The sequence below is a fragment of the Hyaloscypha bicolor genome (assembly GCF_002865645.1).
Source record: "Hyaloscypha bicolor E unplaced genomic scaffold K444scaffold_108, whole genome shotgun sequence".
NCBI lineage: Eukaryota > Fungi > Ascomycota > Leotiomycetes > Helotiales > Hyaloscyphaceae > Hyaloscypha > Hyaloscypha bicolor.
Genome location: NW_020194610.1, coordinates 92,216 through 109,241, shown reverse-complemented (window position 1 = coordinate 109,241; position 17,026 = coordinate 92,216). Strand labels below are relative to the sequence as shown.

At 37.4% G+C, this 17,026-nt stretch overlaps 3 protein-coding genes across 3 annotated transcripts; 2 read left to right on the top strand and 1 right to left on the bottom strand.

Moving 5' to 3' along the window:
* Positions 1-734: 734 nt before the first annotated feature.
* Positions 735-1,945, top strand: K444DRAFT_533048 (uncharacterized protein; the record flags this gene model as incomplete). The annotated part of the gene is made up of 4 exons (XM_024875121.1): positions 735-822; positions 948-1,501; positions 1,583-1,748; positions 1,815-1,945. 4 exons carry the CDS (start codon positions 735-737, stop codon positions 1,943-1,945), a joined length of 939 nt encoding a protein of 312 aa, XP_024734864.1.
* A 768-nt stretch (positions 1,946-2,713) lies between these two features.
* Positions 2,714-3,654, top strand: K444DRAFT_22291 (uncharacterized protein). The gene is made up of 2 exons (XM_024871162.1): positions 2,714-3,013; positions 3,212-3,654. The coding sequence occupies exons 1-2, from the start codon at positions 2,915-2,917 to the stop codon at positions 3,497-3,499; spliced, it is 387 nt and encodes a 128-aa protein (XP_024734863.1). The 5' UTR covers positions 2,714-2,914; the 3' UTR covers positions 3,500-3,654.
* Positions 3,508-4,857, bottom strand: K444DRAFT_533028 (NmrA-domain-containing protein; the record flags this gene model as incomplete). Its single annotated transcript, XM_024875116.1, has 2 exons — positions 3,508-4,382; positions 4,536-4,857. 2 exons carry the CDS (start codon positions 4,855-4,857, stop codon positions 3,508-3,510), a joined length of 1,197 nt encoding a protein of 398 aa, XP_024734862.1.
* Positions 4,858-17,026: the final 12,169 nt, after the last annotated feature.

Here is a 17,026-nt window from a genome sequence, read left to right as displayed (position 1 = left end):
ATCTGCTGATCGGGACTCGGCTTCTTCGCTCTCCTCTCCGCTCCTCTCCTCGCCCTCCTTTCTTCTGCTGCTCTTCTGCTGCATTCATTAATTGTTATTAATTATCTGATCCGATCTGCTATTAGGACTCGGCTTCTTCCCTCTCCTTTCCTCTCCTCGCCCTCCTCGCTCACATTCACCCGCCCCGAGAGCCAGCCACAGCCTGCCCAGCCTGCCCAGCCCACTGCCCAGCCAGGCGCCACTCACGCGTACACAGTGACACACTGACAAGCTACGAGTACTCCGTACACTTTCCCCATCTCGCCCATCTCGCCCATCTCTCCCTCTTCAACCCCCATGATCCCATCGCGTCTCACAAATTCACAATCCCCCATCCTCCATCGTGCTCCTCGAATCCACACGCACTTCGGTCATCGCGCTCGCATCTCTCAAACACGTCCATCTTCCCACACTCCACTGCGCATTCCCACGCACGCCCCCATCTGCAGCCACTGGCCCGCGTGCAGTGACATCCCAGTAGCATCGCGCCAAACCGCCCGCCCGACCCCATCCCACGATCAGATAAAGCTGTGCCCTTCCGTTCGCTGCGATTCAGCCGGCCGCGCCAGCAACCCAATTCCAACCCATCGATCTTTTCGCATCGCATCTCCCCATTCCGCTTCCCTCTTTCTTTCTGGAGAGAGAAAGAGGCAGAGGTATTCATGCCCCAAAAGTTCGCCTTCACCACTGCAGCCATGGCCGCCGCGTTGGAAGAGACTCCCGTCAGCTATGAGGACCTGGCGGACATCGAGAGGGATTTCGATGATGCCGAGACGGACATCAGTGAGTTGTCAGATTCGACCCTGCAGATCACCAGCTCCTCACCTCAATCTCGAATCCAGCCCAGATCCACCGATTTCTACGTCAAAAGGAAAGATGAAAAGGTAGCTAATTGATCCCGTGCGCAGTAAGAAAACAGGTCCTCCTCACCGCCCCCCTCTACTCCCGCCGCAGCAAAACCATCTCCCAAATCCCCAACTTCTGGCCCCTGGTCCTCGAGCAAGCACCCCCAGACATCGACCAGTACATCCAGCCCTCCGACTCCGCCCTCCTTTTATCCTCGCTTCTCAACCTCTCCGTCTCGCACTTCGAAGTCGACCTCGATCCCAGATCTGTGTCAATACGCTTCGAGTTCGCGGAGAACGAGTATTTCGACGACAAGGTGCTGGAGAAGAAATTCTGGCATCGGAGGAGTAGAGATGGCTGGTCCGGACTGGTGTCGGAGCCGGTGGGTATTAAGTGGAAGACAGACCGTGACTTAACGGGAGGCCTGCTGGACATGGTTGTCAAAGCGTGGGAAGCGGACAAATCCACGTCAACAACATCGCAATCGAACAGCAACGGTGCGGGGAATTCATCGAGAGGATTGACGCCGGAGCAGAAAGCACTAAAGAAGAAGATAGAAAACACAGGCATGGGCGGCCTCTCCTTCTTCGCCTGGTTCGGCTTCATTGGAAGACATGTCTCTGCTGAGGAATCTGCTGCGGCGACCGCTCTTGAGAAACAAAAGCGAGCTGCGCGGGAAGCGAGGAAGAATAAGAAGCGGAAATCGAGATCAAGGAGCAGCTCGAGGACGCCGAGTAGTGATGAGGATGAGGAGAGTGTGGGCGAGGATGATGTGGGTATGAGCTTAGAGATCTTTCCTGATGGGGACGATCTCGCGGTTGCGTTTACGGAGGATCTGTGGCCGGGGGCTATTAAGTATTTCAGTAAGCTTTCCTCGATTTTGTGCCTCCTCGGAGCGTTCGGAGTGATGGCGACTAACAGGCAACCAGCACAAGCACAGGAGCAAGACGCCCTCTCAGACGCGGATTTCGAGTCTGACGATGACGAGGGTCTGGATGAGCCGGCCGAGGACTCGGAAGACGAGGATGAGCGGCCGGCGAAGAAGCAGAGGTCGGGGTAGAGGCGCTGAACGGATACAGCTGGGGAAAGCATACGATAGGAGGGCTTAATGTCTATTTTGCTTGCGTTTATGGCCGGGATGGATGGCGTTTATGGAGGCCCGCAGACCTGCGGGTCTGGGGAAATTCTGGGATACAAACATGCATCGTGGCATACTTTTATGATTCACATTTTCGAGTGGAGGGGGTGGATTTGTCCTGTACGTATTAGGTTGGGCTTCGCCCCAGAGACCGAGGATTTCGAGTGCGAGCGATTTCTGATTGACAGTTTGAGGGCTGGAATGGAAGCCGTTTGACAAGCTATTTACTCTTGTCTTGACCCGTAATTCTCACTCCATGCTTCCGTGTTCTTGAGCGAATGCTACCGGAGCTGCAAACAACTGGTCCTCCGCCTTGCAACATGGTACCAGCCCAAATCGCATCGCACAGCAACGCGCTGCATGTCTTGAAGTGTCTCTCCCCTATTCAGTTGGCTGTGCGTTCCAAATCCGAACATTTACTCGCGTCCACGCTCCTCATCCACACTTCCCGTCCACAGTCCACCTCCGTTTCACGATATCGCATCTGACGTGTCCCATTCGTTCCGGGAAGGCGAGCCGTCGATATTGCATTCCATTCATAATACTTAGCTTGTCCTCTCCTTCGAGTTTCCCGAACGCGAGCCTAGACCCCTCCTCCAGGTAAAAAGGAAGGAAAACAGCAAGTTACAAGCCTCATCCCTATTAGTCCCTACCAAAAGCTCAATCATTATATCGCACAAACAATACACTTTTTTTTACCAACCTTGCCTACTAGGAAAGAGCAAGAAAATGCAAAAGGGAAAGAAAGGGGAGCGAGTATGTTCGAAATCGTGCTAATTTCGATGCTATTTTTTTTGGTAGTATAGGGAGTTGACTGACGTCAACAATACTAACAAGTATCCAAAACAAAACCCGGAAAAGATTCGCAGAAGACCGCCCGCCGCCAACTGAATGCAGATATGCCGCCATCCCTTCCCCCCCTTTCCACGCTATGCAAAGCTCAAAACCAACCAAAATCCAAGCCCAAAGCAGAAGCAGAAGCAGATGTCCGCCCAGAAGCCGTTCGCTCCAAACAACTAACACCATTGAATAATTTTTTCCATGTCCAGAAGTCGCCGAGGAATATGCTATGCAGATAGATAGATAGATGATGTGACGCGCCTGTGATGAATGAATGAAACCTCTGTTTGCTCCATTTCTCGTCGTTTGGCTTCGTAGATGCTAGACATTATCTTTCTTTTAGTCGTTTTATGCCTTCTTCCATGCTTCGCTCTGTTTCTTACATATGTATGTATGTATGTGTGTATGTATGCATGTGTATGTGTATGTGAATGTGTGTGCTGTTTGCCGTTTCGTCGTCTGTGTTTGATCTCGTTTTTTACGCCCGTGCCGTTCGTCCCATTTGTCCTCCTTTCTCGCGCCCTCTCTCACTACCGCCTCTTTCCTAACCTCTTCCTTCCTCCAGCCCCTCACGGCTGGGACAGCGCAGCTCCGAGCAGCAAGTGCAGGCCCCTTCGGCGATCAGTGCATGATTGACGGCGCATTCAAGCGAGCCAGCTCTCCTCCTTCCTCGCAGGCGTCACATCTCCCATTGCTGTCCCCGAGCCAACGCCACCACCCATCGTCAACCCCTCTTCCTCGTCCTCCTCATCATCCTCATCCTTCTCCTCCTCCCCTCCTTGAATCTCCCCCTCTTCATCTGCATTCCCCTCTTCCGCCTCATTCATCCACGTAAGTCCATTCGCCGCCTCCTCCAGCGGGAACACCTCCCTAGCATACTCCTCCAACCCCCGACAGCCCTCCCAAAGCCCCATCGCCACATCCGGGACCCGCCCCTCCAACCCCTCATCCCCGAAGTACGGCGGCTGCAACCCACCATCCCGCGCCCCCAGCGCGTACATCTCCTCCAGCGCGACAAGCTGCTCCCGGTACCCGTTCGGGATCTTGACCTTGACTTCGATCTTGGCTGCTCGGCGGTAGCGTACCGGGCGCCTGACGCCCTGGGCGAACACGCGGCAGGCTTCCCGCGGGGACAGCATCTCGTAGGCGAGCGGGATGCGGGCGCCGTTGCCCCAGGTCGACACGCCATCTTTGAAGATCTGCAGCACGGCGGGCCCGACGTCGTGCTCGGCGTCGAGCCATGGTAGTTTGACATCGGGGTGGAAGGGCGCGGTCCAGGTAAAGCTGCCATCGGGTTGCAGCTCGGTGCAGAAGAGTGGGTAGGGGAGCGAGGTGAAGTTGTTGTTGTAGATGCCGGTGTAGAGGAATGTGGTTTTCGGGAGGAGGGTGGCGAGGGCGCGGATGTAGGATTCGATGGTGTGTTTTGAGGACCAGAGGGGTAGGGAGGGCCAGGTGGGGTTGTGGAGCGAGTGGTTGGGCATGCTGCTGTAGATGTAGTGTTCTATGTTTGCTTTTACGGCTGGGGAGAAGAGGGAGGGTCAGTATTCAGCATCACGTTTTGTTTTGCTCGAGTAGTGATTTTTAACCTGGGGAAATAGCTTGGGGTTCAAGAGTGGAATTGGAAGAATTGGGGAGATTGGGAGAGGGGAAGAGAAGGAAAAAATGGCCGTACCTGCATCTGCTAACGCACACCCAATAGCCACCTCATCCCCCCAAAACGTCGTATTGATAAACGCCAACTGCGCCCCCTTATACAGCTCCTCAATCAACCCATGATTTACCCCCTCTGCTCCTGGTAACTTAGGCTTCGTGTACAAATCTCCCACAAGCACGGTAACGTTCGGCAAACTCGAGATCTCAGAAGCCACTATCCCATCTAGATTCCGGAGCTGTGCCCGGACGTGGTAGCCAACGGCTACCGCAACCCGGATGAAGGACGCCGCTTGCCGGCCGGAGGAGTTGACGACGGCGATGGTCTTTGTGGGGGTGGGCATGGAGCGCTTCGCTGGGCGGTCGTTGCAGGAATTTTGGGGCTGCTGGACGGGGAGGTTAAGGCTGTGGGCTTCGAGGTCGGTGTAAGAGGTACACGGTCTATGCTTCAGTTTTCGCGGTGGAGGTTCGTGGGTTGTGGATGGGTGAGGTCTGATTGGGAGGGCAGACCGAGGGGTTGCGGAGGGCATTCCTTGTCTCACTGATAGTTCTACTCGTTGCCTTCTCGACTTCTTTCTCGAAGCCGAAGTTTGACTCTTGGGAACAACCAGCGACGATTCCCAAATCCTCGCAGCTCCAAAGCTTTACTGATATCTTCTCTTCGAGCAAATTAAGCTTTGAGGGATCAACTTTGAGATGTCTTGAAGCGGAGCGGTCCTGGATTGGCTGTCCGCCACGGTCCTTGAAAATGCCGGAGATAGCTCCTCTCCACCCTCCCTAGCTCGCGGCTGGTGCTGCCGATCACCACGTTGGTAAGGAGAAATAGCCTCTCTCTCTCGCCCGGTCCCTTCCCCAGGAGCTTGGGGATTTGCCGGATGGGAAGCTCTGCCCGGGTTGCAGAATCAAAGAGTCTGCGATATCTGATCTCATCCAACTATAAGATGACGGCGCTGGCCAATCGGAAGGCGTAGGATAAGTTGACGCGATGGATGCGCGCTTGAAGGCGGTGAGGAGGGGTAGATCTGGAGGTCTAGATCTTTTCCTGTATTTGTGATCCGACTAATTCGCGCAGAGGAAAGTTCGAGAGTGATTTTGGACGTTGAAGCGCTTGTTGAGTCGGAGCAATCACGAAAATGCTGTTCTGTGCGCCGCTCTGCAAATTTTGAGCGATAACAAAGGTGCGGTGCGGTGTGGAATGACGTGAGGGAAGGCTGCTGTTATGTAACAGCGCCCGTTGGGCGTGGTGCAGTGGATGGTAGTGCCGGGAGAAAGAGAGCAAGTGGACAGAACTTCAAGAAAACATAAAGGAAGGAAGGAAAGAGAAGAGAAGGCAGAGACGAAGGCTGATGCGAGAAAATGGCTCTAAGACGAATGCTGGGTGCTCTGCTGTCCGTCCGGGTGGTGCTTTGGGTGGTCCTTTGGGTGGTCCATGGTTGTCGTCTTTTACGCTGACTCGGTCCACGTGCCGGAGCCCAAGCCCTGCCCTGCCCTGCAGCACCCGACACCTGTGCCTGGCGCTGCAGCCTGCCCCTCCCTCCCTCCCTGCCCCGCCAAACCAGCATCAGGCCCAATGTTGAAGTGCAGTCCGTAATCCGTATCTCTGCAGTCCAGGGCTTCTCGACGGCCACCTTGACGGCCAAGTTGCTCTGCCTGCTGTGCTCGCTCTGCTTGCTCTGCTGAAAGAATCACCTAATTAGCCTTGGAAATTGCATTGGGCACAGTGAAAGTGGCCTGTCTGTGTTTGTCCGCTGGGAGGAAGGTCAATACTCCACCGCGCTAGTTGGTAATTACCTTCTTTTTCTTTCCGTCTGTGAATAATAGTTTTGTTCGCGCTCTGGTCGTACGAGGGAGTGTGCTCGTGGACCAGTAAGTGCCTCTCGTCTCCAGGAATCCAGGAGTCCAGCACCCAAGAGTGGAGGGTCGTGGACCTGTGAAAACTGCCGTTCCCGGCTGTAGAGTGCGTATGCGACCCTCCCATGCCTTCTTCTAGAACATCGTGGACTCTAAAATACCGCTGGGAATTTCCATGAAGAGGGGAAGCGCGTTGTGGCCATTGGATGCAGCTCGTGGTGCAGCGCTGCCAACTGATTTGAGGCTGGAGTCTGAACCTGAACCGCGGGAACAGCTGTGCAAACGTCACATTCGCTCGATTTGACTTTCTCCAAACGCATAGATAGGGTAATCTGCCTATCTTTGCGGCTCATAGCCAAGATGCCAGCCCGGCTGACCGCATTTCAGATGGCAAGGTTCGGTCGGCTTGGACACGCAGCTGCGCCTCCCTTTGTGGACGCCGAGGACTCCGTGATAAGCGTGAGATGTTGGAATAGAGCAGTTGAATACCCGGATCTAGCGTAACGGTGTAGAATAATGGCGTGGCTTCATCACTGTTTGTCGTCTACGATCCGTACGTTGAAAAATGGGATGGATCATGGAGATGAAAGCCACACAAAAGCGAAGCTCGGGAAGCCAGGGGGCAGCCACTGAAAAACACCCCAGTTACGTAACCCAAAGCCCATGTTTTGCCCCCTGCAAACTCAGCATCTCCGGAGCCGCACACAAAAAATGCCATCTTTCTCCTTGAGGGAATTCCGATGTTTTTATGAGGCAATTTCTCACCATAGCTGCGATGTCTCAGCGTGCAGATTGCCTGCATTGACTGAGTCTTGGCCGACGGGCAGTGGCACGCCTCTTTGGACCCCTCAAAAACCCCCCTCATCCTTCAAGACACGTCAACAGAACGCCTCTTTCCAACTTCCTCTCTCTCGTCGTCGACGCTCGCACCGCGCCATGAGCAGATTGTCCACGCCGAGAATCGGGAGGACCAGATCCAGCGCCACACCCCCTGCACTCCATCTCCCAAAGCCACCATGCACACTAGAGCAATCGACATGTCAGAGAAATCCGGGGTAGCGGTTCGCGAGCCTCGCCTCCCCTCTTCGCTCCCATCCAACCCTGCTCCCCTCGCCAATAACTGTTTTCTATCCTGCGGCGCATTACACTCCCAAATGTGTTTCGCGCCGGAGAATAGATAAGGCTGCAGCCCTTTTCCGCGGAAGCAGCCTCTTCGTGGCTCCTGCTTGACGGTTCGGGAGGAGGGTGCCGAAGGAGGGCTGAGGGAGGAAGACGCCAGGCGTACCCCGCATTTCGTGATGAGGCGCCGCTGGTGTCATCAGGTAGCGAGTGTCGATAGCCTGTACGACTTCGCTCAGGCCATACTGTGAAGGAGGGAAAGGTCGGTACCAAGTGCGAGCCAAGCGGCAGTGCACTCAAGGCATCGTCTTGTTATCTCACACTCAGTGCTAAAGCCTGGTCTTGGAGCAAGATGTACTTCTTTGATAGAGCCTGTCAATCCACTACATGACAGCTTCTGCAAGTCTGAAGAGTCAGCACTCATATTGTCGATGCTGCCAGGGATGCATCACAACTCACTCAGGACAGCTTCTCTATGGATATGACAGGGTTGAGTATCGCGCTCCATTCTGGCCCAGACTCTCAAGATCACTTCCATATTTCCCTACTTGCTACGCTTCTATCAGCCTCAGTCCTTAGGACGCGTATCTATCTGCAACCCGTTTATCACCCAAGAAACAGGCATGTACAGTACAGGACCACCTCGTGTGCAGCTACAATCAACGAATAAACTCTCAAGCGAGAAAATACCACGGCAAAGGGCCCCGACTTTCGAGCAAGAGTTAAACCTCAGAGAGCCATCGTTTTAAGTTTTCAAATAAAGAGTGCAATTTGTTCCGTCCTCTCCATCCAAGCCCCTCCACTGCGCCCCTCCACCTCCCCCACTAGCCTTTCATCGCACCCCAATTCCCAACCCCCTATCTCTCGACCGACCTTGCTCTGCCCCCTAGAACCAGTATATCAAAAAATAATTAAGGCTAATTAATTAGAATTAATTAGAATTAAGTATAATTTAATTAGCTTGATTTTTATTATAATTAATTATAATTATTATATAATAATATAAAAGCATACTTTCTTAGGCAATTTTAAAGATTATTAAATAACTAATAGTTATATTAATAAAAAATAAATAAAATCTATAAAGTATATATAAAAGTATAAAATTAATCTAAATCTAAAATAATAAACTAGTTTTTATTATATAGTACTAGTTATATAATACTATTATATATAATTTAGTATATAGCTAGTATTTCCTTAATCTAATAAATAGTCTTTAGCTTAATTTAAGCTATTTACTACTATTATAATATTATCTTATCTTAATAGTTTTCTTTTTTAGAAACCTCTTTTTTTTTTTCTTTCTTATTTTCTTCTTTTCTTATTTCTTTTTCCTTAATTACTATAAGAATTTATTTATAGTTCTTTTATTAGTAGTAAAAAATTACTAGAAATTAAAAAGGTTCTAGTATCTTTAGCTTTACTTACTAATTAGTACTAGGCCTAGTTTAGTAAAGAGTATCTTTAGTAATACCGAATATAGCTAGCCTAGATCTTATTTTAGTCTTATCTCGGCTTCCGAAGCTTTAGAGTTATATATATAGTAATATAATAAATCTAATTAATTATCTTTAATTATCTTTAATTATCTTTAATTATTTTTAATTATTTTTAATTATTTTTTAATTAGCTTGATTTTAATTTAATTTAATTTAAGTATAAAGTAAAATAGCTAGTATAAGAATATAATTTACTAAGAACAGGATATTAGAAATAGATATAAAATAAAGCTAAGCCGGAATTACTTAAATAGAATAATACTAAGCTTACTTGACTCGGCCTATAGAGGCAATATAATACTACTAGTAAAGGACCTATATTTATTCTTAAAAAGTAAAAACAAAATACTACTTTTAATATTTAATAATCTTCTCGAACTATAAAGAACTAGAGAGCTTAACTAAAAGTATAATATTTTTTATAATCTAGTTAATCTTAGAGCCTAACCCTTAACTAAAGCAAATATTATTCCCCTTTTAGTAATTAGTTCTCTACTAATATAAAAGAAGAAACATATTATTCTTTATAACCCGGTTAATCTCGGAGCCTAACTCTTAACTAGAATAGATAATATTCTTTTAATACTAATAAAAGTAAAAGAACCGGCTCTCTCTTCTAATATAGAAAGAATTAATAGTAGTTTACTAATTTAAAACAAGAAAAAATAATAGTTGGTTTTAATCTACTAACTTAAAACTAGATAAGATAATAATAGGTTATAGTTTACTAATATTAAATAAGAAGAACTTATTTAGTATTTACCTCTATAGTTAATACCTTTTCTAAAGCTACTATAGATAGCCCAGAATCAAGTATTACTATTATAGGTATATTAGATAAGAGGCTCTAGTATAATAAAATAGAAAAGCCGGACTTTAATATTATAAACCTATATTATTAGGAAAACTATTATAATACTATTCCGGAAAAAGATATTAAGAAATAGCTAGCTAACTTGAAACTCAAAATTAGTATAAATACTTTAAAAACAGATAAGGCCTAATAGTAATTACTTATATAGGATAACTTTATTAATAAATACTATCTTATTACTAATAAATAAGTAAAATACTACTAGAAATTTCATTTATATATTAACTAACTTACTAAGAAAATTAATAAGCTAGAGGCAATTACTAGTTAACTTTATATAAGAAAAAGACTAGTATAAGAAAAAGTAATGAAATAGAGATTTAAATAGATAAATATTTAGAAATACTACAAATTCTTATTAGAAGAACTATTTAAGGGCTAATATTAAAGCTCTTTTCTGCTTTTAGTTTATAGTAATTAACTATAACTTATTAGAATTAAAAATTCCGCCCTATTTATAAATAAGAATAATTATTAGATTAATAATTAAATATTTAATATAAAGAATAAACTAATATAGAACTTCTCTAAATTTAATAGTAAACTATTAAAAATTACTTATATAGTATAACTAGTTACTAGAAATACCTATAACTTTATTTATAATTAACTAGAATCTAAATTAGTTAAATAGATCTTAACTATTAAATAGATCTTTAAGATCTTTTAGTAAGCTTATAATAAAAATAAAAAGATAGAATACCAGAAAGTAAAAGAAATATACTAGTACCTAAAATAAAGAAATAAGCCGTTTCTAGTATTCTAGGCAAAGTTTATTTATTTAATAATAAAACTAGAAAAGTTACTAAATAACTAATATAATAACTTAATAGTATAAGAGAGAAACTATAATAAAACAAAAACCTATATAAAGTATACTAGAATATAAAACATAACTAGATAATAAAATAATAAATTAAAAACATAAATAGTAAAGTATAAATAGTATATAGTATATAAAAGCTTAATTAATTAAATATATATATAGGATTATTCTCTAAGTCTATAGAAAAACCAGCTTTCTTATATAATTTCTGCAAGTTATATATAAAAGACTATAGTATTTACTATATAACCTAAATCTTAAAACCACTAAAACAATATAACTTTTAACGAGTACGGCCTGCCGTACTATAATAAATAAAATAAATCTCGAGCTACTTAAGAGCTTAGGTAATAAGAAGTTTAATACTTCTAGAAACCTTACTAAATAATATATAGAATAAGAGAATAAGCTTCTTTTAATTAAAAATTAGTAATTCTAAAAGAAATAACTAGTAGAAACTACTTGCTATTAAATACTATTTTAAGCTAGAAAGCCTACCAGAATCTAAAAAGCTATAATAATCTTATATCTAATAGATTAATCTTAGTAGCCGGTATTTTTATAGCTAAAAGAGGCAGTTTACCGAGAATTTAAGAAAAGGCTAGACCGGCCAGAAAGTCTTTATTATTATAGCTATAAAAAGCCTAAATATATAAAAAGTACTTATTCTAACTTTAATAAGATTATATTTATTAAAGAGAATTATTTAGAGAAAGCTAATAATTCAGGAATAAATAATAAGAATACTAACTCTTATTTACTATCTAATAAGAAATATAATATTAATAAGTCGGGAAAAATCTAGCTCTAGATATAAAGGTAGCTTTTTTAAAATAAGAACTTTACTAAGGACTTATTTAGCTAATTAGTAGAAACTAGTTTCTTATTAATTACTAAATATATTAGAAAAATAAAACTATAATATTCTAGTATTTAGTAAATACTAGAGTAAATATATATATTTTAATTAACTAAAAGTATATTTGCCCCTTAATAAAAGTACTATAAATATTCTTATATAAACTTAAAACTCCTATTTCTTTATAAGATTTTAATAAATAATCTAATAAAGCTATTTAATATCTAGCTATTATAGATCTAGCTATTATAGATTTAGTTATTATAGATCTAACTATTAACTAATACTTCTAAACTTAATAATACTTACTTATTACTAACCTTAGTTCTTATAATATAATTCTGGAAAGAAAATAACTAGTAAAGTATAATATTCTATTAAACTATTAACGGAATTAACTTTATTAGCTAGAGAACTATAAGACAAATTAACCGGATCTTATTTAGAAAATCCGATATTTTAATAAAAAATATTAAAAAAACAACTATTCTAAAGATATTCTAACTAGAATTTTAAAAAGAACTAGTAAAATTAGATTTAAGAAATAAAAAAAAATATTTCTTATCTTTTTATAAGAAAAGCCGAATATTAAATAAGAAAAAAAGAACTAGACCTTAATACTTTTAAAATAATTAAGCTATTAGACTATTTTATCTATTTTATTAGAATAGCTATTTTCTAATTAAATACTAAAAACTTTAATAACTTAATTAAATTAATTATTATTAATAAGATTAATTATATATTTAAGAAATAGAATTATAAACTAAAGAAATATTTACTATTACCTATAATAATTAGATAACTAATACTATAGCCTACTAGATATTATATTTAAACTAGTAATCTAATATTTTTAGTAATATATTATTTTTTAATTCTAAAGAACTTTAAGAGCTCCGGATATCTCTCTTTATATAGCTATATAATATAGCTAGAGTATTATAGAAAAGAAACTATAATAAGATAAAAACTTATATAAAATATACTAGAGTATAAAACGTAATATAATAGTAAAATAATAAATCAAAAGTATAAATAATAAAGTATAAATAATATATAGTATATAAAAGCTTAATTAATTAAATACTTATAAAGAATTATTATCTAAATCTATAGAAAAACCAGCTTTCTTATATAATTTCCGCAAATTATATATAAAAGGCTATAGCCTTTACTATATAACCTAAACTTTAAAACCGCCAAAATAATATAATTTTTAATAAGTATAGCCTGCTATATTATATCCGACTCTTCTATTTATTTGTATTTGTCTCTTAAATACTAAAAATAATAGAAAAATCCTATTTAGAATCCGAAATAATGAAATATTCAGGATTCTCCTTTATTAGTTAATCTAATTTCTTCTCTATATATCTAAAATAAGACTTATTACCCTTAAATAGTCTTATTTCGTATTCCCGAACTTGCTTAAAGATAATTCAAACCCGCTTAGCTATATTCTTATACTAAATCCAATATAGTTCTCTATATTAATTAGTATTTGCCTTTAACTATTACTTAATTTCTGCCTTTACTACAGGATATTAAGGAGACTTATTATAGTAAATTATATCATAAATCATACTAATATACTTTAAATAGATAGCTTCTTTGAATTTCGTATTATCTGTAGTATTCTTAAATTAACCTTTAATAAGAGGAGAAAGCTCTAGATAAGAGGCTTTAATAACCTTATAAGAGACTCTATTTCGTATATTTTATTCTTAATAGTAACTAGACTTATAGGAACTATAGTAAAAGGCCTATTAAGTAGTAAATCGTTATTAAGCTATTCTTTAACTTATATATTATCCGAGAATTAATACTTTCCTATAACTTCAGACTTATAGATTACCTAGCTAAAGGCATTTATTTATCTAATTAAATAGACTATATTTGAAGTCTTTTCTCCTATTACCTTTAGTAAATATTTGCCTAATTTCTTAGCTATTTCTAGTTCAAATTTATTAGAAATAAAAAAGTAATTAATGTCTCTAAAGAACTTCTTACTAAAAGTAGTAGCCTTCTTAGAGTTTATAAAGAAAATATAGCTAATATTCCAATACTCTTTATTAAGGTAAAATTCACTACTTAAAGCTTTAGTAATAGCCAGATCTTTAGTATTGCCTTTATACTAATTATAATTAATATTTCCAGAAGTAAAGTATTAGACTAGCTAAAAATAAGTAACTAGGTAAATAGGATATTTACTTAATACCTTATAAAATCCGAGCTATATTAATAGATCTGCTATTAAAAGTTAAGAGGCTAAGATAAAATAGCTATTACTAAAATCTCTATATATTAATATATTATTTTTTCAGAAATAGAACTATAGTATCTCTATCTCCTCTATTAAAAGTTCTTAAATATTAAGCTTCTTAATTTACTTTAGATAATTCTTCTTATAAATATAGCTATTTATACCCAAATTAGTAATACTAGACTCAGGAATAAGAACTATAATATTGAATTAGAGCTATAAATTAGGGCGGAATTAATCGGAAATATAATACTTGTATTTATATTTCTTAATCTCCTAGCTTTTAAAGAAGAAATCTTATATCTCCTTATTTACTCAAATAACGGAAATGTACTTCTTGCCTTTAGTAACTTTATAGATCTTAATAACTAGCTTTAGAGTATTCTTAATATCTCATATATTAATAGAGAGAGTATTAGCAAGTTACTAAATATATTCCGTATAAAGAGCTTTAAGAAATCTATTATTAACCCTATAATATTCTCGCTTATAGATAAGTCCTAAAATGCCGCTATATATTTCCTTAAAGATATATTTATCTTACTAAACAAGTATTAATTTCTATTTAGCTAGTATTTTACAGGTATATTTAATACTATTATTAAGCTTTTCGGACTCAATATTCTTAGTTTTCCGCTTCTTGGTTCTAGGTATAATTAAGGGAATCTTTCTAGATAATGTCTTTCTCTTTAGTATAGAGGGCTCTTTCTTGTCTTCTACTATTCTACTAACTTTATACTTGGTTTAGTATTCGGATCTCTATTATTTATTAGAAGTCTTAGGCTTAGTTTACTCTTTATTCTTACTAGATTCTTCTTATCTAGTTATACTAGTTCTGCTAGCCTTACTAGTAGTTTTCTTACTAAGCTTTATTAAATTAGCTTTATTAAATTAGCTTTATTTTTCTTAGCTAGATCCGGTTAAGTTAAAGCTAAAATCATAATAGAGGCCTATTCTTTAGGCTTATCTCAAAAAGCAGGAAAAGGCTCGTTATTATAAACTCCCTTAATTAGAATTCCGGAAGTATTAAAGATATACTATCTAGCCTTGAAATTATTAGCTAATAATAGCTTAAACTCTAATTCTCTATATTCCGAAATAGCTTTAGTATACTTGAATATCTTAGTAATATCTAATTTAGTAAATATACTAGTATTTTAATACTTCTTATTTTTAATATACTCTAAAATAGCTTTATTAATTAACTAAATAGCTTTATATACTAAAGCTTTTATTTTAAAAAGAAAGTATAACTTCTTATAAACGTTTTTACTAAGGTTATTATAGATATTATTAATATATTAGCCAAAAGCTTTATTATATAATATAATTCTATTTTAACCCTTAGTATTAAGACTATTTACTATAGTCTTAATCTTATTAAGTTTCTTTTATCTGCTTTTGGAAATGCTTTTAATAATATTCTCGAATTCCCTATTATTAGCTTAATAGTTCTTTAGCTTCTTCTTAGTTAATTCTAGTCTAGTTCTGTCTCTAATAAAGGTTTTTTACTTTAAGAGCTTATTATATATACTGCTTAGCTTATCTAGGACATTTGTATTAAATTCGGTAATTATAGTTATCTTTTCTAGTATTAGTAGGCCTTCTATAATTGCCCAAGCTTCTTTAATACTCTGAACTTTAATACTATTAATCTATAGGCTTTTAATAATACTATAGCTTATAAGAACTAGCTACTATACTTTAATAACTTAAGGAATCTATTCTTTGGCTATTTTGTTATTCTTAATAAGTTATAAAGGTATTATTAGTATAATAGTTATAGGTTATAGAATTAAAGGTTCTTAAAGTTATAAGAATTTCTTTTAAATATATTTCAAAATAAAGAGTAAATTAGAATAGTCTTAGATTATATAAATATATTATATATATTCGAGTTTTTCTTTCTTTCTAGTAAGAAAACAAAGCTAAAATAGTAGTATATATAATAGAGAAAATAAGTATAATAATTAGATATATTTAAAGTAATATAGTTATAAATTAGAAATAATTATAGAAAGTAAAATATAAAATTAAACTTCTATTATAGAAGAGAATATAAATATATATATTTAAGAGAATATAATTAAAGAAATAATTAAGGCAGATTAAACTAAATAATAATAATAGAAAAACAAGAAGATAATATAATAAAAATATAGATATAATAGTAATATCTAAAGTTTTAAAATACAGAAAAGAATAACGAAAATTTTATAATATAGGTATATCCCGATTCCCTATTTATTTAAAGACGTCTCTATTAACTCAAAAAATAATATAAAAGAAAAGAAATAATATATGAAATATATAAAAGATAAGGTATATAAATATACTAAAGATATTAGGGAAAACATAAAATAAGTATTAATAAAAAAAAATCAGAATAATAAAATTAAGAAATAATTTAGAATAAGATATTACTTTTTCCGAAACTAATTCATATCTCTTTCAAAAGCTAATTGCATTTGTTTAGTACTTATTAGAATTAGTTTTAAATAGTATAAAACTATTTAGTTATTTGGGACTTTAAAGTAATATCTATATTAATAAAGGTAATACTGAAAATATCGGAGTATATAGAAAAGAGAATTATAAAATAGTATAAATAGAGTTTATAGTATTATTATTAAGTTTAGAATAGTTAATATTAAAGTTAATATAAAATATAGAAAGATTAGATATTCCGAATTAGTATTAAGAATATAGTAATTATTTAAATAATATTTAATAATAAAAAACAGATTAATAGCAAGAATTAGTAAATTATATTAGCTTTTTAAAGAAGTAATTAGTTTCTAGTAACGAAATAATATTATAATTAGAGAATAGATTCTATACCGGAAAAGTTTTTTATAGAAATAGAAATATATAATATACTAACTAAGCTTTAGTATATACTTTTAAAGTAATTATAGTATATATCTTAAATATAGCCACGATTATATTAAAGAAAAAGTGAATTTTCTAATATGAAATAGGTTTTAAATAAGCAGATTTGGTTTATCTAATATCTAAAAGATTCCTAGAATTATATATTATTAAGCTTTTTTGGAAATGTCTATTAGGTTTAATAAGGTTTCTCTTTCCTCTTATAGGGCTTCTAATTTGTCTATTCTATTTATATATAACTCCTAATTAGAAAGTTTATTTAGATATTATAAGGAAAATTATAATAGTAGTTCAAATTAAAGTCGAGATCTATAAATATTATAG

What these genes read in the sequence shown, in the direction of transcription:
- K444DRAFT_22291 (XM_024871162.1), top strand. Translation starts at nt 2,915, where the DNA reads ATGCAGATATGCCGCCATCCCTTCCCCCCCTTTCCACGCTATGCAAAG. An exon ending in AGAAGCAGAAGCAGATGTCC is followed by an intron (nt 3,014 to 3,211) that starts GCCCAGAAGCCG and finishes CTTTTAGTCGTT; the next exon opens with TTATGCCTTCTTCCATGCTT.